Genomic DNA, 25,774 nt, shown 5'->3' with positions numbered 1-25,774 from the left:
CATGCGAATTTATTTCTCCCACCCAATTCCTTTACTTAACCCTTTATTATTATGGGACAGTAAAACTGCAACAACAACAACAAAAGGCTTATGTAACTGACCTTTAGCTATATAACTCACCTTCAGATTCTGGTATGTCCTTCGTTGTTACATTTCTTGTGTTAAACGTTTAATACATTTTCAGAGTTTCAACCTTTTTATTTATTTATTTTTATTTTTATTTTGTATTATTAGTACACTAAAGACATAGACATATAAAACGAATAAAAGAAAATTACAACTACATACATTTGGTCTTTTTTCAGTAGCCTATCAGTTAATTAATTAATTCATATTAATTCATATCTCAACGTGTCATTTTATGATTGTTTATTGTTTTCATAAAGGTTCTGCTTTAGAATTAACTTTATAAAGAAGTTCGTAGTAAATTTCTTTGACATGTATAATTGTATAAATGTATAACTTTTAACAGCTGAGTTTTACATTTACAGTAGACAGCAATATTCTATAATATCAATAATAATAATAATAATAATAATAATAATAATAATAATAATAATAATAATAATATTATATTTAAGATATTTATTTTAAATTGCAGCAGTAGGCGGGACTAACATTCAAGCGATTATGCCATTGGCTAGTGCTCACCTGTCAACTGTCCGCGGTTTGATTTCAGCAAATCGCAATGCCGAGATCAACTCGGACAACGCGATTAATATTAATGAGTCCAGCCATTAACGCGGCAGACTGTATGATGACAATATGGATTCTGATATTTGAAGACTTGTGAGAAGGTAAGACAAAAGCGAAACAAATAATTAGTTATTGTTGTTAAATAGATAATGTTTTTTAGTATTCTTATTATTTTCTCTTAACTCTCAGGGAATTCTCTAAATTTTGTTTAATTTGAAAAACATACACTTTCAGACCCACCTCAAACTCACGCCATTGGTTGACCCAACGTTTATGTGTCGAGCTGGTCGATAAAGCTGGTCGATAAAGTGTTTACACTTTTTTAAAAGTAATCAACCTAGAGATGGTTTACTTAGTTGTCTCTGGAAATTAAGCCTATAAAGTGTCTGCACAGTTGTAAGAAAATACTCCAACTGAGGCTCCTGTCTCAGTGCTGCCTGTAGGCCATGATGGACAGCTTGCTGTGGCAATATCTTTTCTCTGTCACTGACTGTGCTTTAACAAAGGCCGACAAGTAACAGAACATAGTTGCTTACACACTTGATCTTTTTTGGTCCTTTTTTTCTCAGTGATGTGGAAAGCTAAAAGGTTTTGTAGAGTATTTAAATGCATTTACAATACCATTATAAAAATGTGCTTGCTAAGACTTTTTTTTTAAAGAAATCGCTTATGCTTCCATTTATTTGAGAAATTGTAGGAAAAATACAATTTAAAATAACTGTTTTCTGTTTATTTAATTAATTTAAATGGTTTCCTATATTATTATGTTATATAATAATATTCCTGTAATGGCAGTTTTTGTCTGCAGATTTTTTGGAAAGACAATTCAGCTGAACAATCGGTATGTTGTTAAACAACAAAACAGTCGAACGAACTGTCCCTCACTGCCTTGTTTTCATTCCTGTCTAAAATTAAGGATAGCATCACCCTGACTCACCCTATTATCCTATTAATCACCCTATTGCAGGGGTTTTCAAACCTGTCCTGGAGCCTCCCCTGCCCTGCACATTTTGTATGTCTCCCTTATTAGGCACACCCCTATTTTTTACAGTCTATGGGCACACCCAACAGGTCTTGCAGTCTCTACTAATGAGCTGATGATTTGAATCAGGTGTATTAGATGAGAGAGACAAGCAAAATGTGCAGGGCAGGGGAGGCTCCAGGACAGGTTTGAAAACCCCTGCCCTATTGTATTGTGTGTAGGGTGAATCCATGTAAATTGGAGCAGAGAACTATATTTGACATGTAGATTACTCAGGATGAGGTTGGGAAAAATGTATGTCCTGTCCATCCTGAAATTCTTATTTTTATTTATAAGGTTAATATATATTGTAATAAACACATTAATAGCTAAACATATCATGCATTTTATATTGATGGTCTCTGTATTAAAATATGCAGAGATCTGAAAATGGTTTTATAAAATAAGCATCTCTGGCCTATTGTGTTGTAGGTGATTTGTTATAAACATAGCTGAACTCTAAATGCTGTTTCACTATGTACTGTAAGTGAATAGGCCCTGACATAAATTTTTATCAATGGCTTGTTTTTGGTTGAGTATTATTAGTAACTCTGTCCACTGAAGTTTGTGTTTTTGGGCCCCTGAGAGTGCTGATGTTCTATATAGGTTCTTAGTCTATTACAGGAATCCTGGGAAAAATATGACCTGCAGACCTCTGAAACATGTGCATGGGTGGCCAGGATTGTGTCTGTGTTTCCATTCTATGTTTAAATGCAGATGGAAGATGCTATTTCTTTACTGAATGCAGCAACCAAATGCCTTTGAAAATTTGAGATTGGACCTAAATGAGTATTTTCCATGTACAGGGATGGAAAAATTATTTTAGTTTATAGATGTAGATTTATTTGAACAGTGAGAGACAGAATAACAACAAAAAAATCCAGAAAAAAAACACATTTCAAAAAAGTTATAAATTGATCAGCGTTTTAATAAGTGAAATAAGTATTTCGCAAAAACTCTTGTTGGCAATCACAGAGGTCAGATGTTTCTTGTAGTTGGCCATCAGGTTTGCACACATCTCAGGAGGGATTTTGTCCCACTCCTCTTTGCAGATCCTCTCCAAGTCATTAAGGTTTTGTGGCTGATGTTTGGCAACTCGAACCTTCGGGCTCCCACCACAGATTTTCTATAGGAATAAGGTCTGGAGACTGGTTAGTCCACTTCAGGACCTTAATGTGCTTCTTCTTGAGCCACTCCTTTGTTGCCTTGGTTGTGTGTTTTGGGTCATTGTCATGCTCCCATCCATGACCCATTTTCAATGCTCTGGCTGAGGGAAGAAGGTTCTCACCTAAAATTTGATGGTACATGGCCCTGTCCATCGTCCCTTTGATGCAACACTTTCACCCAGTTCTCCTCTGAATCATTCAGATGTTCAATGGCTAACTTTAGACGGGCCTGTACATGTGCTTTCTTGAGTAGGGGAAACTTGCAGGCACTGCAAGATTTCAGTCCTTCATGGCGTAGTGTGTTACCAATTGTTTTCTTGGTGACTATGGTCCCAGCTACCTTGATATCATTAACAAGATTTTCCCGTATAGTTCTGGACTGATTCCTCATCGTTCTCACGATCATTGAAACTCCACGAGGTGAGATCTTGCAAGGAGCCCCAGACCGAGGGAGATTGACAGTTATTTTGTGTTTCTTCCATTTGTGAATAATTACACCAACTGTTGTCACTTTCTCGCCAAGCTGCTTGCCAATGTCTTATAACCCATTCCAGCCTTGTGTAGGTCTACAATCTTGTCCCTGACATCCTTAGACAGCTTTTAGATCTTGGCCATGGTGGAGAGATTGGAATCTGTTTGATTGATTTCTTCTGTGGACAGGTGTCTTATATACAGGTAACAAGCTGAGATTAGGAGCACTTCCTTTAAGAAAGTGCTCCTAATCTCAGCTTGTTACCTGTATAAAAGACACCTGGGAGCCCTACATCTTGCTGATTGATAGGGGATCAAATACTTATTTCACTCATTATAATGCAAATCAATTTATAACTTTTTTGAAATGTGTTTTTCTGATTTTTTTTGTTGTTATTCTGTCTCTCACTGTTCAAATAAACCTACCATTAAAATTATAGACTGATCATTTCTTTGTCAGTGGGCAAACGTACAAAATCAGCAGGGGATCATAACATTTTTTCCTCGCTGTAGGCATCAGGTTATTTATATCTCTTTAAAACAGGAGTAGGTTTTGAATGTGTGTGAGAGTGTTAAAAAGCTTTGGATAGATAAAGAGTGAAATTAAAGCCCTGCTATCTAGACTGTTGGCTCCGTGCACCACACACACACCAATTACAAGTGTGTCCAAGCTTTAAGTGCTGTCCTGACTGTGAAAACAGATTCTCAGACATAGTTGCACAAAACCACTGTTTGTTTGTATCTCTTCTGACATTTTAAATATTGGGTTAGGTATTATGAAGGTACGCTTCTGATTTAAATTTACATTACAGTATACAGTATTAAAGTTAATACTAGTGATTGATCAGCCAAAGTTCACATCCACTGACTTAAAGCATTTCTGTAGGTCCAAGTGAAACCTTTGTCCTCTACCACTGCTTGAGTATTTGCCCACTTCTGTAATGTCCGCAAGAGTGCTAAATCATTTTCCCAAGTGATCCTCATGTTTGTTCACTTGAACAATGCAAATATCAAATTTATCTTTAACCTGATAACATGACCAGGTCAAGCATTTATTGCACAACCATGACTCCTGTGTCTAAGATTGTGATAAAATGTGTATTCAAATATGATGTTATTAGTGTGGCCTGATAGTAAAAGTAGACTCAGAGGCAAACTGTTAATCTAAACAGAATTCTTTGAAACAATATGGTCCTTAGTCTCTTTACAAGCGGCCTGCTTGTCATCTCTCAGAACAGTGCTGGAGAAATTGAAGGCAAACTAAAAATATGGACTTCATTAGCTGTCTATTTAAGGGCAGTTAAACACAGCGCTCAGATATCATGTACCAGTGGTTACAGCTGTGGTTATGGGTAAGTTGTGTGTTTCTCATACACAATGTGTTATCCATTATTTTTCTGTGCTGAATGACGTTGGATCATTGGTAGCAAGATTGTATGTTTACAAGTGGAATAATAACTAGCTGACTGTGATATGATGTGGACAAGACAATATCTTTCCATAACTTCATTGTTCACTGATGCTCTTGACACTTTTGTTGGTTTGTTTGTGTGTATGTTTTGTCTCAGTGCTTGTCAGCAGTGTTTCCGTGGTGTCTAATATGAGTTTATCTGAAAAACCAGCTGTGAGACTGAAGATACCGTAGTCTATTATTGACCACTGGACCACAGTTCAGTGATAAGTCAGCTGTCTAACACTACTATTTAGTTGATAGCGAGCCAGCATATCATACTTGTTGGTGTGGTATTTTGACTTTGGCCAACAAGCAATCACTCAGAACACACCATCAACCTTATAGCATTATGCCCAAACCATTGAGAACACTTAAACGATCACATAGCAATGCAAAAGTTTAGTTTCTTTTATTGTCCTTGATGTTTGTATATTTTTAAATGTATACGTTCGAGAAAAAATGGCAGTTTTGTGCAATTTATTTTTCAGAAGTGAAACTTATAATAACATTGTAAAGTGAATAAATAAGTCGTTTTCTGACCCTGCATTAACAGCAGAAACTGACACGTTCAAGGCTCTGAAAGGTAGTAAGGGCATTGTTAAAATAGTCCATGTGGTTCAACCGTAATGCTATGAAGCTACAAGAATACTTTCTGTGCACAAAGAAAACTAAAAGAATGACTTTATTCAAAAATTTCTTCTCTTGTGTCAGTCTTCAATGCGCGTTCATGACAAAACCTTGAAAATACAAAAGTTAAATACAAAATACACCAAGGCTGCATTTAACAGACATATTATTACAGTGTAAATTTTTCTATATATTACGTTTTTTTTTTTTTTTGAATTTTAATGAATTTTTACCAAAAATTAAATTAAATTAAATTAAATTAAAAATAAAATAAGAATAAATACAGAAAGGTAGTAAGGACATTGTTTAAATAGTCTATGTAACATCAGTGGTTCAAACTTAATTTTATCAAGATATGAGAATACTTTTTGTGCGCAAAGAAAACTAAAATACCGACTTTATTCAAAAATGTCTTCTCTTCCGAGTCAGTCTTCGATGCACGTTTATGACAATACCTCAATAAAGTTTGGGGTTAATAGGGGTTTTATTCTCACCAAGGCTGCATTTAACAGTAATAATATGAAATATTATTACAGTTTAAATTATATTTATTCTATTCTAATATATTAAATTTTTTAAATTTTAAATTTAAATTTTATTTTAATGTAATTGATTAATGTGATGTTAAAGCTGCATTTTCAGCAGTGATTACTCCAATCTTCATTTTCACATGATACTTTGGAAAGGATAGTTTCATTTAAAAATAAAATAAAATTTTAATGACCCCAAACATTTAAATGGTAGTGTACAATAAATAAAAAATAAATAAATAAATAACAAACTAAAATAAAACAAACTAAAATAAAATAAAATCATTTTCTGACCCCAACCCTTTAAATGGTAGTGTACCAAAAAAGGGTAAAATAAATTAAAATAAATAAGAAAAATAAAATAAAATACAATAAAAAATAGAATTATAATACAAAAATATATATATTAATAAGAGGATGATATGTTTGAGTTCATAAAGTGTATCGCACACTCTCCAGAAGAACTGTGAACTCAATGAACATGCATTTGGCTGGATTACCACTGTTAATCTGAACAGATTTGTGTGGTCTTTTAATCTCCCATTTTCAGTTAAAACCAACTTTAGTGAAACTGATGCATTTTACATTGTCTTTTATTTGTCGTATCATCACCATCTCTTTTCCTCTCTCCCTGTCTCTCTCATCCACCAGGTTTAAAACTGAGCAGACAGACTCTTCCATTTCTTTAAACAAGAGACTTTTGGCTGCTTAGCAACCATGCATTCTGATACACACAGGAGGGCCCCTTATTTCTACAGAAGTTGTCGCCAGGAGGAGGTAATCTGCCCACCCATACACACACACACACACACATACATTCTTAGTCAGCAATGAACTTTGAGCTCTCTGACTCATTATTTGGCGTGAAAACCCCAGCAGCCTTCAACAGTGTTTAATAAAAGTCTTTTTGTGATTTAATTGTGGTTTGTATGTGACACCCATGTGTGTGTCGCAGAGCAGGGAGGACTGTCTCTGCTATTGCGTCGACTGGCACAGAGGGTTCTGGGAAAAATGCATTCCAGGGCTACCTTGGAAAAGTCACTCGCTCTCTGAAACACACACACACACACACGCAGAGACAATTCTGGTTGGTTACTGCGGCATGGTTTGGCTGCAGCTGAAGACAGAGGGGAGGGGTCTCTCTCCGAGTCTCCGCTCAGACTGAAACTGCTCTCTTGCAGTGCTTTTGCTGGCAGGATCACATGAAACAGGACGTTTTGTGCGGGACAGGCTTACCTGTATAAAATGTGCGTTTTGATCATATGAAATACACTCTAGGATTGATTCTAAACACTTGAAAAGCAGGTAGGTCTCTTCGGTGTCATATTTCAGTCATCAATTGCGTAGTTGCATGAGACAGCCTCTAACTTTTCTTCAGCTGTATGTATATGAGGGATGTTTTTGTGGTTTTCAAGTCAGCTGGGGATTTTTCAATAACAATCCCAGTCTAATAACTTTGTTTATATATTTTTGGAGCTTTGAGTTTGTTTATATTATGATTGCATCCCCCAATCTATGTATTTGAATGGTGCCACACTAGTTACATGTACAGTTATGTAATGTAATGTTGATTTGTTTGTGCTTCTAATGCTGGTATTGATTCTTGGAATTCCCGAATCACTGTGGTATATATTAATGATGAAGTTATTAGAGCACATCCTCTTTTTGGATCCTTTCCAGGGCTGTTTGACATAACCAGTGTGATCTATTGATTTGTTTACACATGTTACCTTGCACCAGCATTACATGCACCAGCACCAAAGTCAAAATGCGCCAGATACCATCAGTGCTTTAGAGGGACGTGACTCTTTGATTATTTGCTCTAGTGAGTGGATGCACCTGCCTGTGTACCTTACCTTACCTTGCCTATCTTAATGAGATTCATAACTACATTTTTGCACTTATTTGATTTTGGCAGCTCTTTTACTGGAGTACTATAAAAATTAATGTTTGGAGTCAGTAAGAGTAGGAGTTATCTGTAGAGGCTTGTGGGTATTTTGGTATCGCAGACACTGCAAACGACAAAGTAGACAGCTCATCTCTATGGCAACTGTTTGGTTCTCACAGAAGAGTTTGCAAACCGAGAGAAATCCAGAGAAAATTGAAGGTGCCTTTACCTGCCTGAGAGGATTTAGAGTGAAACTTCCTAAGTATGTCATTGTGTTATACAGATGGCTTAAAATTGTGTTTTTCTGTGTCACAAAAATAAAAAATTCTGTCATTAATTACTCACCCTCATGTCATTCCAAACATGTGAGATCTTTGTTCATTTTCGGAAAAACAAATTAACATATGTTTTTTATGAATTCCGAGAGTTTTCTGATCTACAAGTATTCTTGTAGCTTCATAACATTACGTTTGAACCACTAATGTCACATGGACTATTTTAACAATGTCCTTACTACCTTTCTGGGCCTTGAACATGGTAGTTGTGTTGCTGTTTATGCAGTTTATTCATCAGAAATATCTTAATTTGGGCTCAGAAGCTAAACGAAGGTCTTACGGGTTTGGAACGACTTGAGGGTGAGTATTTAATGACAGAATTATCATTTTGAGTGAACTATTGCTTTAAGATTAAGATAAAATCATAATGAGTCTCAAAATGTGATCAGACATAATAACGGCATATGAGCACTAGTGATGGGAAGTTCGGCTCTTTTCAAAGATTCGGCTCTTTTGGCTCGGCTCCCTTAAAAGAGCCGGCTCTTACGGCTCCCAAATGGCTCTTTATTTAGTATCACTCCAGTATCACTCTCCCTTCTATTTTAGCCCAATTTATCAGTTGTGAATGTTTTGTGTATTGGTAAGCAACTTTTTAATTCCTTATTTTCATTAAAAATCATTGAGTTGAATTGAATTTGAATTGAATTTGAATTTCAATCAACATCACTGAAATGCAGCCAGATGCTGCTGCTTTTTCGTTTTTCACTCATTTTTTTTCACTTTCTCCTAATGGACTCGCATTTAATGTGTCAATGATATTGTCTCAAGCTAATATAACAATTTTTATCATGGCTATCACTGTAGGGACAGTTGCAACACACTGTTGCAACCATCCCAACATGCAGTCCCTTTACCACAAAATTGATTTAAAAGCTTGCCATAACATTACATAATTGTAATTTTATAATGATAATAGAAATTAACCCCTTTAATAGTTAGTTATCTCTCCTTTTTTAAGTGAATAGGTAAGAAATTTACTTGTTACTCAAGAATGTTTTTCATTTACTATTCTTTGTTTTTTTATTGTAGGGACAGTTGCAACATTTCACTTTGTCTATTTAAGTGTAAATTGTACGTATATTATCATATGTACGCATGTTGCAGCAATACGGGTGAGTAGCTGACAGATGTGGCTTTATTGTATTAAAAATTTCGGCTTTCTAATACAAACAGTCTCTGAGAAACTAAAGGAAATGCAAAAAGTGTCGCAACTGTCCCCACTCTCCCCAACCACTACACTCGCTATCGCTTCTTTCACATAATGGTACGATCCTAGTGGGTCCTCCCATGTGATTAGCTGCATGGTGTTCCCAAATGAAGCCCCGCCCCTACTTACGGCAGAAGATTCGGCTCTCCCCAATGGGAGTCGGCTCTTCTCGTTCGCAACAAAGAATCGGCTCTTAGAGCCGGCTCGTTCGCGAACGACACATCACTAATGAGCACAATTAGACTTTTATTGCTGTCAGTATATGGCAATTAAATAGTTAGTATGCAGTTTAATTAGGTTACCACATTTTGATTTTACTTGTGAGTATATTGAATGTGATAAAAATGTGATTGTCTCATAAATCAAAAAAAAGTCAAAAAAGTTCATTTGTAGTCTCAGATTGAATGCTAAAAATTATTAGGTAAGGTTAGAATGACTAATTTCATCAGTATAATTAAGCTTACATAATTTAAGAACTATGTGTCGTTAATAACATAAGCCTATTATAATCAATTTCGTGCAACCATAGATTAAAATGCTTCTTTCAAAGCCGTTCTCACGTACTAAAAGTGGTTCATCTTCCTTTGTTAAGATGTCATCATCATAGCCATAAGCATTATATGTGGTTGCATGTTTTTTTTCTAAGTGGCATAATTATAGCTCACAAACTACAGCTCTCTGCGTATCTGATCATTTGTACGCGAATAAACAAGTACATTCCTGTTTTAGAGTATGCATGGTATTGTGTCGGTTACAGTATTTTATTTTCTGGTATAAACTAACATTTACAGTTGAAGTCAAAGGTTTACATACACCTTGCAGAATCTGCAAAATGTTAATTATTTGACCAAAATAAGAGGGATCATACAAAATGCAGTCTTTTCACACTGAGGGACTCATATGCAACTATTACAGAAGGTTCAAACACTCATTGATGCTAAATATGATTTAAAAAAAAAAGATATTTAGGCAAAATAAGAAAAATGTACACATCTTCATTCTGTTCAAATGTTTTCACCCCCTGGCTCTTAATGCATGGTTTTTCTGTCTGAAGCATCAGTTTGAACCATCAGTTTGAGCGTTTGAACTGTTGTAGTTGCATATGAGTCCCTCAGTTGTCCTCAGTGTGAAAAGATGGATCTCAGAATAATACAGTCATTGTTGGAAAGGGTTCAAATATATAAAAATGCTGAAAAACCAAAGAATTGTATGTAAACTTTTAAACAGGGTAACAGGGAATACATTTAGCTATCATTTTCTCTTGTGGACTATATGTAAACGTCTTTTATGTGAAATATCTTATCCAGGTCAGTACTAAATAAAAAATGACCTTTTAATCTTTTGAAAACTATATGACAAATAAGTATGGTATTAGGGATAACGTTATGCTTGCCAGAAAAACTGACTAAATCAATATCTACTGAACCAGAGTCCTTTGACTTTTAGTTCAGTAATGATTGCCTAAGAATTCAAGCACTAGGAGTTCTTTCTTAACGTGTTTAACATTTCATCTAGTTAGTTTAGGCCCTATGTAGAGTTGTGCAAATCTGGACTTGACGTTCAGGCATTGGAATAAGCTTATGAGGTCAGTTTTGGCACCAAGTGCTACTATGGGGAATAAACACCTTTTCGACCGCTGTAGCACCAGCCAAGCAAACAGCATGCTAATGCTCAACTATGCAGTATAATTACACAGTATGGAGAGATAGAAACACAGAAAGAAAGTAACAAAAGGGTAGAGGGTTTGCACTGATGTGATGATTTGATCAGTTACCTGGATGCGTGGTCATATTGGTGATACTTGGATGTAAACAACAGCATTGATTGACGGTTCATGTACTGCTGAATACGTTGCTCTGCTAATTTTTGCTGTCTAAACCATGGACAAATCATGTGGAAGCTGCTAAATCATATAGAGAACTTTGTAAGCCGGAAAGGACACAATATTTTGACAAACTAAAGTTCATAGGTGGAAAAGACACGTATGAGCAGTATTAATTAATATATTAGCCTAATAATTTACCTACCTGACTGGAAATGATAAGAACAAACATGAATGTTGTTGATTCTTGCCCTGGAAATCTCTTCTCCTTGATTTGTGATAACTTTTGGCAGTCTATAGTACTTCAAATGTTTTTCCCGGTCCGACCGATTAGTACAGACCAAAACATTGGCCATTTTCAGCAGCAATAATCAGCAAAATATGCGAGTTTCCTTCGGTACAATGGCGTTATGTTCAGTTCCACCAATACGGCCTATTGATGACGCATTGTGAATACACTCTACATCTATATTTTATTAGAATGCATACACCAAGTTATCTCACATGCCGCATGTGCAAAGTCCTCGTGTTCCTGAGTTTGGAACAGTTTTTAATGGAAGAGCTTTAGGCTACGTCTATGTTACCTGACCAGGGCACTTAGACAGGTGTCTGCACTATGATAGAGAGAGAGACCTTGCTTCCGTCTTTTGGACCTGAGTCTATTTTTAGGTCTTAGATGGGAAGCAGGACGAGGAAAAAAGCATTAAGGTATTGCCAGTGCAGTTTCTGAATTACCTTATGCATTTCTGAATGAAATATTTGATTTTGTGTTATGCAGAAGTGATTCTTAATAGGGAAAGTAGAGAAAAGGGCTGTTGAAAGCAGCATGAAAATTGAGACACTGTTGCATAATCCAACCCAGCATCTCGGAAAGAATGACATTTATATGGAGGTGTGACTGCCCACCTTAATAATTTATGTTATTTATTTAAGCCATCGCCTAGCTATGGACTTTCTGCACAGCCTTTAAGTCATATAAGGACAACAGTGGTAAGGCAGAGGCTTAATACTTGGTCTAATTATTAAGCAGCCTGCATTTTAACAATGCTAAAGCGGCCAAAAATAGTTGCAATGCTAAGAGGTTTGTCAATTCAAGGACATAGCAGGCGTTTGTCATCACATGCTGAAATATTTTCGTTCTAGGTCATCGGCGTGATTCCTTGTTAATTGGAATACTCACCTAATTACTAAAAACCGTGTTACAGAAAGGCTGCAGTTCCCAAATTATGAATATTAAGCTGGGGAATAACGCAGGTGCTAAATGTGAAATGATGCTTAAGATGCTGTGCAGAAATTTGAGCAGATGTTCTGTAAGGTTATAAAGGTGTTGTCATTTTAGTTTAGGGAAAAGCAAATGTATTGTGTGTCACATGGACAAAGAAACACTGACTCTTTGGAAGGTCATACTGAAACTTAAGTCTCAGGTTTTCTGATACCGAAACGGCTCAGTATTGATTATATAAGTTCATGCGACATCTTATGCTGCTACTGGGGCTCTAGGCACTGAGGAGTGTTCTACAAATCCACTCAGTTCAGTCCTAGAACATCACATTCATTCTCTAGATCATTTTGTCAGGGAAAGAAGCATTAGCCACCCTTCGCTTCACTGTTCTTTTCACCCAGAGGGCCGGTGGACAGGCTAGTGAAAGAAAACTGGGTTGATGTCAGTCATTCACCAGTGTGATGATGGCATAAAGCACCATTCTGATTCAAAAGAATGTGCCACTTCAGATTTTTGAGAGAGGTAGTTTTTGAAAGCAGCTTTTTAAAATGTGAATGTTTGATTAAGTTTAAAGGGATTCTGTAAAATTCTGTCATTAGTTACTCACCCTCATGTCGTTCCAAACCTGTAAGACATTTGTTCATCTTCGGAACACAAATTAAGATGTTTTTGATGAAATCCGAGAGCTTTCTGACCCTGCATAGACAGCATTGCATCTGACACGTTCAAGGTCCAGAAAAGTAGAGTGACCATACGTCCTCTTTTTGCGTCCGGCCGGGATTCCTAAATCGCCCAAAATGTCCGGGATTCGGTTTTTGCTTTCTACAGTCGCCATTCATTGTGTGCGTTTTTGTATTAAAGCCTTGCGTGGGACTGTTTTCTTAAACATTCTTATATTGAATATAATTTTCAATACACAGCGTATTTAAATCGTTTTGGATGCAGCTCGTGTTGGATGTAGGGTTGCCAAATCCACATTTTTTCCACGGAATTGGGATGATTTTTAAACTGTTGCGGCGGGTTGATTTTCTCCCGTGGGTTAAAAGTTAGAAATATTGCATAAATTCTATTTGACCGAAATGCTTGCATTGAAACATTCAGCTTTCTACCTGTGATAAAACTGTGGTAGATATTAGTTTTGTGAAGGATGGCCACTGTGGTAGCACAGCTTTAGCTGTGTTTATGTTCAATCGGCATAACAGTGACGGTAAAATCTGTAGTTTTGGTATGGAAATAACATATTTTGATACCAAAACTAGGACCCCAACAAACCGTTGCATCCACGTCCTCTTTTTTGAAAACCAAAATATGGTCACCCTAAGAAAAGTAGTAAGGTAGTAGGGACATGCGTCATGATACTCTCTTTTTCAACGATGTCCCTTCTACCTTCGGACGTTTTGGACGTATCAGTTGCATTGCTGTCTGGTCTGATATGCGTTTTATTTTATTTTTTTTATTAAGACGTGTGTGCCTTTCCAAATCATACTAATTCAATTAAATTTGCCACAGGTTAACTTCACTCTAAGTGTAGTAACATCTACAAGCAGTATGAATGCTTCTGAACTAAATTTCAACTGTCTCAGATAAGGGTATGAATACTTATGCAATGGAATCATTTATGTTTTTATTTTAATAAATTTGCAAAGATGTTAAAATTCATTTTTTTTGCTTTGCCATTATGGTGTATGAAGTGTAGATTGATGTGGGAAAAAAGTAATTTAAAGCAGTTTAACATAAGGCAGCAACATAAAATGTGAAAAAATGAAGGAGTATGAATACTTTCGCAAGGCACTGAATTTTGGATCATAATCTATTCATTTGGAATAATGGAGCAAAATAACCCTGTATTTTTTTTAACAAACAAAACACAGTCTTACTTTTTGCATATTTTACATTTGCTAGTTTAGTTAGAAGAGAAAAATATTATAACATTTCTTTTTTCTTCTTTTCTGATAATAAAATACAGCTCTTTAAGATTTTTAGCTGTGTATCTCTAGGCTTGATATTTGTGATCTTTCTGCCCTAGTGTGAGGTTCGCTCAGAGTTATTCCAGTTGACAGGCGTGCTGTGCAGCACACCAGGGCTCGCTTTTCTCATCATCCATTACGTTGTGTATAGTGCACGTAAATGTATAGGGGACTCTGCAAATCTGTTGGGTGTATTGAGGCCATGACAGAGAGGGTCGAGAAATATGACGTGTACTGTAACCTTACCTTTGTTAACTTAATCCAGTCGATATCTCACTCTCATTCTCATCACACCCCAAGGGTAAGTAGGACCGACCCTAACACAGTACAAAATCATTGCTGCAGTGTGCCTCTCTCTCTCACTTTCTCTGTCAGGGTATGTGTCTCATCTGTCTGATAATCTGGGTAGAAGGAGATGTTAAACCAAGTGTAATTATCAATCTCAGAAGATTATAGTGGCCTTGGACTGAGAGAGCTATGCAGGCCAGGGTCACATAGTTCATGTTTAGTATCCCAGTGCAATCTGAGCTGAGCACAGTAGGAAGCAAGAAAGTGTTACATAATATCGGAATCACTGACTGTGCATTGATATACAGGGCTGTTGGTTGTTGTACTTTTAAGTTTCATAAAAAGATTCACATCAAGACATGTTCAGCACTAAAGGCTTTAGTTCAAAATATGTAAACAAAATCTTTGTAGCTTTTAGTTCCTTTTTTTTTTTTGCTGGGGTCGTAATATTTGCAAATTGTTTTAAAAACAAGGATGCACACTACCATTCAAAAGTTTGGGGTCGTATGCTTTTTAAAAAGTCTAATGCTCACATAGGCAGTATTTATGTGATAACACAGTGAAAACAGTAATATTGTGAAATATTATTACAATTTAAAACAATTGTTTTCTATATGATTATACTTTAAAATGTAGTTCATTCCTGTGATGGCAAATCACAGCAGCCATTACTTCAGTATTTACTATCATTCTCGATCAAACAATAATAGCAATAGCAATTATTTGAAATAGAGATCTTTTGTAACATTATTAATGTCTTTACTGTCACTTTTAATCCATTTAATGTGTACTTATTCTGAATAAATATTTAATTTCTTTAAAAAAATCTTACTGAACCTAAACTTTTGAATGGTGGTGTATTAAACTTTATACCCAATAAAATGTTCCCTGGAATCAGCACGTCTCTTGCCATTAATACAACTTTCCAATTGCTACTTACTAGCAATAGCAAGTAGCAAATCATGGTTTTGTAATGTAAACTAAAAGCTATTAGCTATTTTAGCAGGAAGGAAAATTTCTTTAATTGAACACTTTCGTGGGTTTCAAGTTTTTGAACAGTAAAATTCAAAAAAAGTCTGTTCTGCAGACCAAGCTTGCATTTATTTGATCCAAAATACAGCAAAAACATGCAATTTTAAAATGTTTATTATATAAAATAACTATTTTCTATTTGAATATATATTTAAAATGTAATTTCTTTCTTTCAGATGATTTCAAAGCTGAATTTTTTGCATCGTTACGCCAGTCACATGATCCTTCTGATTTGCTGCTCAAAAACATGTTTATATTAATATTATGTTGAAAACAGCTGAGTAGAATTTTTTTCAGGTTTCTTTGATGAATAGAAAGTTCAGAAAATAGGATAGAATATAAAGTAGAACTCTTTTGTAACATTAATGATGTCTTTATCAGTGTCCTTGCTAAATAAAAGTATTAATTTCTATAACCCATCCCAAAAAAAAGTATAATTTGACTCCAAGCTTTTGAATGGTATTGTGTATAATGTTACAAAAGCTTTTTATTTCCGATAAATGCTGATCTTTAGCTCTTTTTCTTAATTTAAAATTTTTATTCATCAAAAAATCCTAAAATAAATGTACTCAACTGTTTTAAATATTGATGATAATAATAATAATAATAATAATAATAAGCAAAACAGCATATTAGAATGATTTCTGAAGGATCATGTGACACTGAAGACTGGAGTAATGATGCTTTTTCAATTTGCTTTGATCACAGGAATAAATTACATTTAAAAATACATTAAAATAGAAAGCAGTTTTGATGTATTTTGGATCAAATAAATGCCGGCCTTCTTTAGAAAAATGTAAAAAAAATCTTACTGTTCAAAAACTTTTAACTGGTGGTGTAATAATTTGTTTGTTTAAACATCTCAACAGGAGAAGATGATCAGATTTTTGTCTCTGTTTTGCATCGTAAAGTCTGTTTATCTCATTCTCCGGAGTGATATTATATATGCGCTTGTGCTGTCAGCAGCAGTCTCATCAACAGTAGCCATTTCTGTCACATAAGCATACCTGCGGAAGGTCAGCGGAGGAGACTTTTTCCTGATACAGATTTATTGGCATGTCACTTAGTGCAATTTATTGTATCATCATTTGTGACATTTTTAAAAACTCTAATGTTACCTACCCTTATATGGTTGATAAATGCAGTTCTACTCAATACTTAGGCCTAGTTAATAACTTCACAAGCAATGCTTGCACTTTTGCATGAGTGCTATGAGATCATGCACCAGCTCTTAGAAAGGGCACACACGTATTTTGCCACCCACTCATCCACCCAACCCGGCTTGATATCAGCCTGTTCTTTGTATTAAAAGATGACTTTTGGTGTATTCAATGAAAGGTTTTTGTGAGCAGGACAATCAGACTCTTGGTCGTGGACCATTCAGCATTTGTATGGAAACACAAGGCCACCATTGTGGCTGTAACTGTCACCATTGCCTAGTGTGTGAGAGAAAGAATGCCCTGAATATCAAAATAAAAGCCTGCTCCTTTTATTAGCTTTTATCTGACCTACATTGTCACCCACATATGATTAAAAAGTGTGACTCTGACATAATGCAGACTTGATTGTGCAGGTGCACTATCATGTGCATGGCTAAATTATGCAAGAGTGACTAAATTAAAAATACATTTCCATGCAGGTGGGTTTAAACAAGCTTTTCCAGTATTCAAGCAGACTGACAGCTTTCATGAATCAACTTAGAAAGAGTGAAAGCGTGTTTTATATTATATTATATTACATTGTATTGTATTATATTATGCTGATTATTATATACATTGAATACACACCTTCTATGAATCAACCTAAAGAGAGAAATGAGTTTCTAATTGTGACCCTGGACAACAAAACCAGTCTTAAGTAGCATAGCCAAAAATACAGTGTATGAGTCAAAATGATAAATCTTTCTTTTATGCCAAAAATCATTAGGATATTAAGTAAAAATCATGTTCCATGAAAATATTTTGTAAATTCTCTACCAGAAATATATCAAAACTTAGTTTTTGATCAGCAATATGCATTGCTAAGAACTTCATTTGGACAACTTTAAAGGTGATTTTATTTATTTATTTATTTTTTGCATCCTCAGATTCTAGTTTTGCAAATAGTTGTATTTCTGTTCAATACTGTCCTCTCCTAACAGAACATACATCAGTGGAAAGCTTTCAGATGGTGCACAAGTCTCAATTTCAAAAACTTGACCCTTATGACTGGTTTTGTGGTCCTGGAAACAATTGTACTATATTTTTTATTATATTGACTACAGACTATTTTTACTACACTGCTGTTCAAAAGTTCATTTGCATATTGTAAAATATTTTTACAGTTTAAAATAATGCTTTTGTATTTGAATATATTTTAAAATATAATTTATTTCTGTGATGCAAAGCTGAATTTTCATCAGCCATTACTCGAGTCTTGTTTGTCACATGACTCCTCAGAAGTCATTCTTATATGCTGTATATATGATATATACAGTATGATTTTTTTTGGAACCTGTGATACTTTTTTCAGGATTCTTTGATGAATAAAAAGTAAAAACAGCATTTATTCAAAATAGAAATCTTTTCTAACAATAAAAGTCTTTTTTGCTATCACTTTCTATCAATTTAACACATCCTTAGTGAATAAAAATTTACTAAATTTCTATTATAAATAAATGCTGTTATAAATAAATCTTATTATTTATTAGAAAATCCTGAAAAAAGCATCGCAGGTTCCAATAAAATAGTAAGCAGCACAGCTGTTGTCAACATTGATAATAAATCAGCATATTATAATGATGTCTGACGGATCATGTGACACTGAAGACTGGAGTAATGGTGCTAAAAATTCAGCTTTGCATCACGGGAAAAAATACATTAAAAAAAATATTCACATAGAAAACAGTTATTTCACATTGAAATAATATTTCACAATAATGCATTTTTTTCTGGATTTTTTTATAAAATAAATGCAGCCTTGATGAGCAGAAGAAACTTTATAATATAAATAATAGTATTATTTATATTAATCTCTTGCTAAATAACAATTATATACATTATACACCTTCTTTAATGCTACTATATATAAATAAATAAATAAATGTACTTATTTTCTTGCTCCTATTTCCTTTGACTTTCCTTATGTAGAAAAGTAGGGAATATATAGGGAGTAGTAAATGAGAAATTGCCAGTAGGGAGCAGTAGTGCTCTTCTTTAAACCTCCCTACAAGACATTGTTAATATTCTGAAGTATTGCACTTTGACTTATTGCCATCTCATCTAGATTTAATTACTAGACTTGACTAAAAGTTAAGGCACAATTCTTTTTATTTTTCAATTTCAACATTACTATTGGGTTTGCCTTTTCACACATGATTTTGATTTCACTGTGTTCATCTCAGTCTCTATAATCTTTAAATCACAGTATAGATCAGTTAGATGAAATTTAACTGACATGCTGTTGTCATTTCTTGTTCCTTAGAGTCATTGAAGGGGCATCAGGAAAACCATGGACATCAGCTTCTGAATGATCAAAGGAAGAGACTTTCTATGATGAGAAACACCTTAATTATTTATTGTTCATCAGTGTTGGTTTGCGTCTAGCTATGGGGGATGTGACTGTATGATTGCGTCTCCATCCACATGTCACATGGAATCACCAACAAACAAACCTGAGCTTCCATCACCTGTACTTCCCAAGAGGCCTTCTCAGGGATCTCAGCATGGGATGTGTCTGGCATTACACAGTAGTGAGCAGAGTAACAGTGCATTCACCTCTGAATCCCCATTGTTATCATCGTCAACCTTGCTCTTGTACGATAGAGGTGAGACATCACCGGACTCTATGTGTAGCTTGAGTAGTCTGAGCAGTGCCAGAACAGATAGTCCTCTGGATGTGGACATGCCAGAGGTGGAAATGGGAAAAGTAACAGCCAGCAGTGATGATTCCGGCATACAGAGTCCAGACTGCAGACCGGACTACAGTGAGGACAACGACAACTCTGTTTCTGTTTATCTGGATGCTAATGAAGACTGTTGGAGTGACAACGACAACAATAATGTCACTTTGGTGGTAACACAGAAGGTTGGTCAAACTGATGGTGATGATACATCCTTGTGCTCTTCAGAAAACGCTGAGGATGACGACACTAAAGAGGAAGAGGAAGAAGACTCTTTTATTTCTTTGGCTTCGGTGGAATTAATAATAAAGAGCCAAGTTGGTGTCTCTGATCTGGAGGTTTCTACCAGCTCTGAAGTGGTAACGCCAACCAGTGTTTCACCAGAAGGCCAACCAGCAGAAGATGTGGTGAATGAACACCAGACGGAAATTGTCCATGAAAAAGAGGAAGCTGAGCTGTCTTCAGCCATTCAAGAAACTGACGTCATGAATGAGACAGAAAATGCTTTCACAACAGATACCAAAAACACAACTTCTCAAGACAACCAGCCAAAGTCCACAGCAAAAAAGCCCAATGATCTGGAAGGACGTGTTCTTGCCAAGCCTCCTACAAGGACTACTCTGACCAAAGCCACAAAACCTGAGATAAAGAGGTTCCCCAGGCCAGACCTGAGGAACGTGAAGGCCAAGATCGTCTCCAGGGCTGCTTCTGCGCCAAGATCAGCCAATCCTGCGAGAACAACAACAACACACACTAATGTTAACCAGTCAGCTTCAGGAAGTGTGAAGATTCATGCTAGTAGGAAGGTGGAAAATAAGGTTGTTGGAAAAAGAAGCAGATCATCATCAAATCATACAAGGGGGAATGACATAAAGACGTCGGTCGGTAGCGGTCAAGAGAAGGATGTAAACACTTTATCCTTGCCGACACAAGGAGAAGACGCAATGAAGACAGAATATCCTCCTTCAACTGATTTTAAAGATGAAGAGGAGTCTCAGATTGAGAAAGCAGAAGGGGAAGAAACCTCTAAGAGCGTCAAGGTTAGTGACTAAGTTTTACCCTTACTCCCTCATGCAGTTTAAGTTACTGTTTACTGTTGTAGTTGCTGTTGTGTAGAATAATATTAAAGCATAAGCATTACAAATCTATTTGTATACTATCTTGGATATACACTACCATTCAAACGTTTTTGAACAGTAAGATTTGTAATGTTTTTTAAAATGTCTTCTGCTCACCAAGCCTGCATTTATTTGATCCAAAGTACAGAAAAAACAGCACAATTTTGAAATATTTTTACTATTTAAAATAACTGCTTTCTATTTGAATATATTTGAATTGTAATTGATTCCTGTGATCAAAGCTAAGTTTTCAGCACCATTACTCATCATTAGTCTTCAGCGTCATATGATCCTTGAGAAATCATTCTAATATGCTGATTTAGCAAGAATGCTTTAAGGATCTTTAGCAGGAATGCTTTAAATTGATCAAATGATAAAGACATTTATAATGCTACAAAAGATTTCAATTTCAGATCGATCTATTCATCTAAAATGTTCATTCATCCTAATGTTAATATTAAATGTTTTTCGAGCAGCAAATCAGAAGATTAGAATGATTTCTCAAGGATCATGTAACTGGAGTAAAGATGTAAAAAATTCAGCTTCGAAAACATTTATTTTAAATAGTAAAAATATTTTAACATTTTTACTGCTTCTGCTGTACTTTGGATCAAATAAATGCAGGCTTGGTGTTACAAAATAAAAAAAAGCTTACTGTTCAAAACGTTTGATTGGTAGTGTAAAAAGGACAAATTCCTAATTTTTTTAGTTTTAGTTTGTACATTTTGAAATATTTTTACATATTTAAACTACATTTTTTACGTTTTGTGTATTTACATTTTGCTATTATTGAAATGTTGTTTTTTAGTACATTTAGTATTATTATTATTATTATTAATACAACTTTTGTTGAGGTTTATTATTTCATTGATAGTTTTTTATGTTTCTAAATTTAGAAAAAAAAATATTAATATATTAAAACTTTTATTTAAGTTTATTCTAATTTTACTGATATTATAACACGTATTTAAGTATTTTGTTAATTACGTTTAGTTTTTATATTTAGAAAAAGGTTTATATTTTAGTATTAACTTGTATTATGTGCATTTATTCAAATTGTTACTATTATTAAAACTTATAATAGATTTTATTTAGTACATTTTAAATTTTATTTTTATATTTACTATTTTTTAAACCTTTATTAGTGTTTTAGTGATTATATTTAGTTTTTACAGTAAATTTTTTTTACTTTTATTAAAATCACTCCGCTCAACCAATACTTAGGGTGCAGAGATCAGTAAAAAGTAATTATTTCAACTGAAAAAAATAGGATCTGCTCTCACTTAGGCCGCATTTACACTGCATGGTTCAAGTGACCCAATTCAGATTTTTTTCCTCCCATGTGGCACAGATCGGATATGGCCCACAACCGTGTAAGCAGGAAAAAATCACATGGATTACGATATTCTCCTATTGGTTTCTGGCCTCATTTAGTAGTGAAAAATAAATCAGATATGAATCGAATATGTGCATTTGTGTCTGCCCTGTAAGCGGACAAATCAGATATTCCCCTGTAAATGCGACTCCTACGTCACTGAAAAGTGACTTTTTTTACATTTTGTGGTACAGACATATTTGTAACAAATAAAAAACATCTTATAAACTTAATATTTTTCGATTTTTATTGTACAAAAAGCACAAAAGGATCATCAGAATCATCAAATGTTTTGGCACTAGGCCTTCCTGAATGAATTTTTCATTTGAAGTCAAAACTAAGTAAGTTATATAAACTGGGATGGACAGACTGAGAACCAACCTGTGGAAACAAGTTGCCTTTTGATCAGTAATGGAAGGATGTACGAGGATTAGGAAGTTTTTTAAATTTACGCCCAGGTACGGCCTGACCTTTCAGGCTGTTTGTGTCTTTTATGCACATCCAAGTTTTGGTATACTCCAGGGTCAGAAATTACTTTTCCATTAATATTTGCTCCCTGCAATTGATTTCCAGGGACATTTTTTTTTACATTTGTGAGGGCAAATATTTAAAAACCATACTATGTTGTCTTTAATGTCAAATACTTAAAATTAGCCAATTCATTTATTCCATATTTTAAACTGTTGTCAATAACAACAGACTGTTAAAAATTGTATCTAAATTATACATGTAAAACAGGAGCTCATAGGCCTGCAATATTATGGTACAAATCATTATTGTAGATTATTGCTCTTTATATTGTAATAATAATTATTAATATCAATATAGAAAACAATATAAAATGTTTTTGCAGAATCCTTGGAGAATCTGCAAAATGTTAATTATTTGATCAGAATAAGAGAGATCATACCAAATGCATGTTGTTTTTTATTTAGTACTGACATGAATAAGATATTTCACATAAAAGACTATAACATATAGTCCACAAGAGAAAATAATAGTTGAATTTATAAAAACTGTGTTGTTACCTGAATGATCCACAGCTGTTTTTTATGTGATTGTTGTTAATGTTTGTCCTGAACAGTTAAACTGCCTGCTGTTCTTTGGAAAAGACCTTCAGTTCCCACAAATTCTTTGGTTTTTCAGCATTTTTGTGTATTTGAACCCTTTCCAACAATGACTGTATGGTTTTGAGATCCATCTTTTCACACTGAGGGACTCATATGCAACTATTACAGAAGGTTCATATGCTCACTGATGCTTCAGAAGGAAAAACAATGCAATAAGAGCTGGTGGGTGAAAACTTTTGAACGGAATAAGGATGTGTACATTTGTCTTATTTTGACTAAATATCATGTTTGTTTTTCATTTATTACTGCCCTTCTGAAGCTACAGAAGATCCTTCCATGTTCGCCAGAAAACAAAATAAGTTACATTTACCCAGATCTTCAAATTTTAATCAACTCTTAATGCATTGTGTTTCTCTTTAAGGCATCAGTGAGCGTTTGAACCTTCTGTAATAGTTACATATGAGTCCCTCAGTGTGAAAAGATGGATCGCAAAATCATACAGTCCTTGTTGAAAAGGGTTCAAATACACAAAAATGCTAAAAAACCCAACAAATCTGTGGGATCTAAAGGACTTTTCTGAAGAACAGTGAGCAGTTTAACTGTTCAGGACAAACAAGGGACTCATGAACAGCTATCACTAGACCTAAAAAAAAAATCAGCTGTGGATCATTCAGGTATTAAGTCCTTGTAGAAGTATTAAGAATCAAGTGTATGTAAACTTTTAAACAGGGTCATTTTTTTATAAATTCAAATATTATTTTCCCTTGTGGACTTTATGTAAACGTCTTTTATGTGAAATATCTTATTCAGGTCAGTAGTAAATAAAAAATAACATGCATTTTGTATGATCCCTCTTATTTTAGTGAAATAATAAACATTTTGCAGATTATGCAAGGTGTATGTAAACTTATATAACTTAAATAACTGTATTAATAGCAGCTGTCTGATTCCATGTCAATCTTCTCCTTGTTAGAAGAACTGCTTGAACAAGTCCAGCTCTATACGTGTCGTCACATGATTCTGCTATGCTGCTATTCAGGCTTAAATGTGTTCTTAGGTTGGGTCTAATTAAAGTCAAGAGTAAATGTAGACCTCAAAAAAGTTTTAGAAGGTAAATACTAAGATTAGAGATGAACACAAATATTCGTTTGTGCATCAACACCTTGTTTTCTCTATATGTTCACTGTCCAGTCTTACAGCATGTCAGAGTGCTTACGCAATTCTACGTAAGTGCTTTTGCATGTTTCTGCTTTACTATTTCGTTCGAAAACATCCAAGGGCTTAAAATTCCAGTTCCCTCTCTCACTTTCCTGGCTTTTTCAACTTGGTTAGAGAACATGAGTGAGATGTTTTTGCCAATAAAACAACTGTCTTGGAACCGAATGTGGAGGGAAACATTCCTGAGAGGAGTCTGACTCATATGAACACTGATTCAGGCAACAGAATCTTTCCACAAACTCACTCCATGTGTTCACAAACGTGGGGGAGAAAAGGAAAAGATCTGGGCTGGTCCTGGCATCAGAAGCCCTGAGGGAATAACACAATAGAAACGTTTTCCCTTTGCTTTTTGCTTTTTTTCTTTCCTTCTGCTTTTTGAAACTGGCGAGTCTTATTTCCCCTCCCTCCTTTCCGCTCCTCCTCCCTCTCCTTCTTGCTTCTCACTCTCTCTCTCTCTGTACCGCTGCACATTTTCTGTCTGTACTGTGGAATGGCTAACACTATGGTTACTTTACGGCGCCCAGAGTTGGGCTCTCTGGCTTGGGATGCTGTCGCTAATCAACAACTCTTTCTACAGACTGTGTCTTCCAAGTTGGGACCATCTCTTGGGACTAATAGTACATCCACCTCTGGATCTTCAGAAACCAGACCGAAGCCCTCTAACCGAGAAGCCCGACCCACAGGTAGTCTGGGTCCACCGGGAGGCCGAGCGGTTCAGCCGGCTGGTGAGTTTTACTTGTTGAACACGCCACATGCACAGAACAAAATCTTAAAGGCATTGTTTAAGGAAGTAGACAGCGTGAACGCTACAGTAGAAGAGTGTCTAGGTTTGTTTTGTTGAGTGTAATGTTTCCTGTAAGCTTATACTGATATTGTAAGTGTGATTATTTTACCAGCATCACTGTTACAGTTCAGGTGGCTGTGCTACAGTAAAGAAGTTGAAATTTACTTTTTGATGCATATTTGCAGAACTATTGACACCACAAAGTTGTGGTTTTTAAAAGTGCATGCATATTGTATCCTATATAAAGCTGATTATCATTTATATAGACCACAATTTATTTTTTACATTTATTTGTTCAAAAGGACACATTAAATTGATTTAAAGTAACAGTAAAGACATTGATTAAAAGTGACAATAAGGGAAAAAAATCCAAGAATATTAGAATATTAGAATGATTTTTGAAGGATCATGTGACACTGAAGACTGGACTAATGATGCTGAAAATTCAGCATTGCCATAAATGACCATTTTAATTGTTAAAATAGAAAACAGCTACATTAAATTATAACAGTGTTTCACAATACGGATTTATTTTCTGATCAAATAAATGCAGCCTTAATAAGCAAAAGGCACATCTTCTAAAACATTTTTAAAAATCGTACCG

At 35.0% G+C, this 25,774-nt stretch overlaps 1 protein-coding gene across 1 annotated transcript in view; it reads left to right on the top strand.

Moving 5' to 3' along the window:
• The first annotated feature begins 7,132 nt into the window (after positions 1–7,132).
• The window catches only part of mtus1b (microtubule associated tumor suppressor 1b), a 74,602-nt gene continuing 55,960 nt past the window's right edge, over positions 7,133–25,774 (top strand). Inside the window, exons 1-3 of the mRNA XM_073842193.1 lie at positions 7,133–7,269; positions 19,188–20,645; positions 24,964–25,111. Coding sequence (XP_073698294.1) covers positions 19,329–20,645; positions 24,964–25,111 — 1,465 coding nt within the window. The 5' untranslated portion in view covers positions 7,133–7,269; positions 19,188–19,328. The remainder of the gene's footprint in view (positions 7,270–19,187; positions 20,646–24,963; positions 25,112–25,774) is intronic.

This window comes from Garra rufa, chromosome 6, assembly GCF_049309525.1.
Source record: "Garra rufa chromosome 6, GarRuf1.0, whole genome shotgun sequence".
NCBI classification, from domain to species: Eukaryota; Metazoa; Chordata; class Actinopteri; order Cypriniformes; family Cyprinidae; genus Garra; species Garra rufa.
The sequence above is the reverse complement of the archived record's forward strand: the minus strand, read 5'-3'. Positions and strand labels throughout refer to the sequence as shown.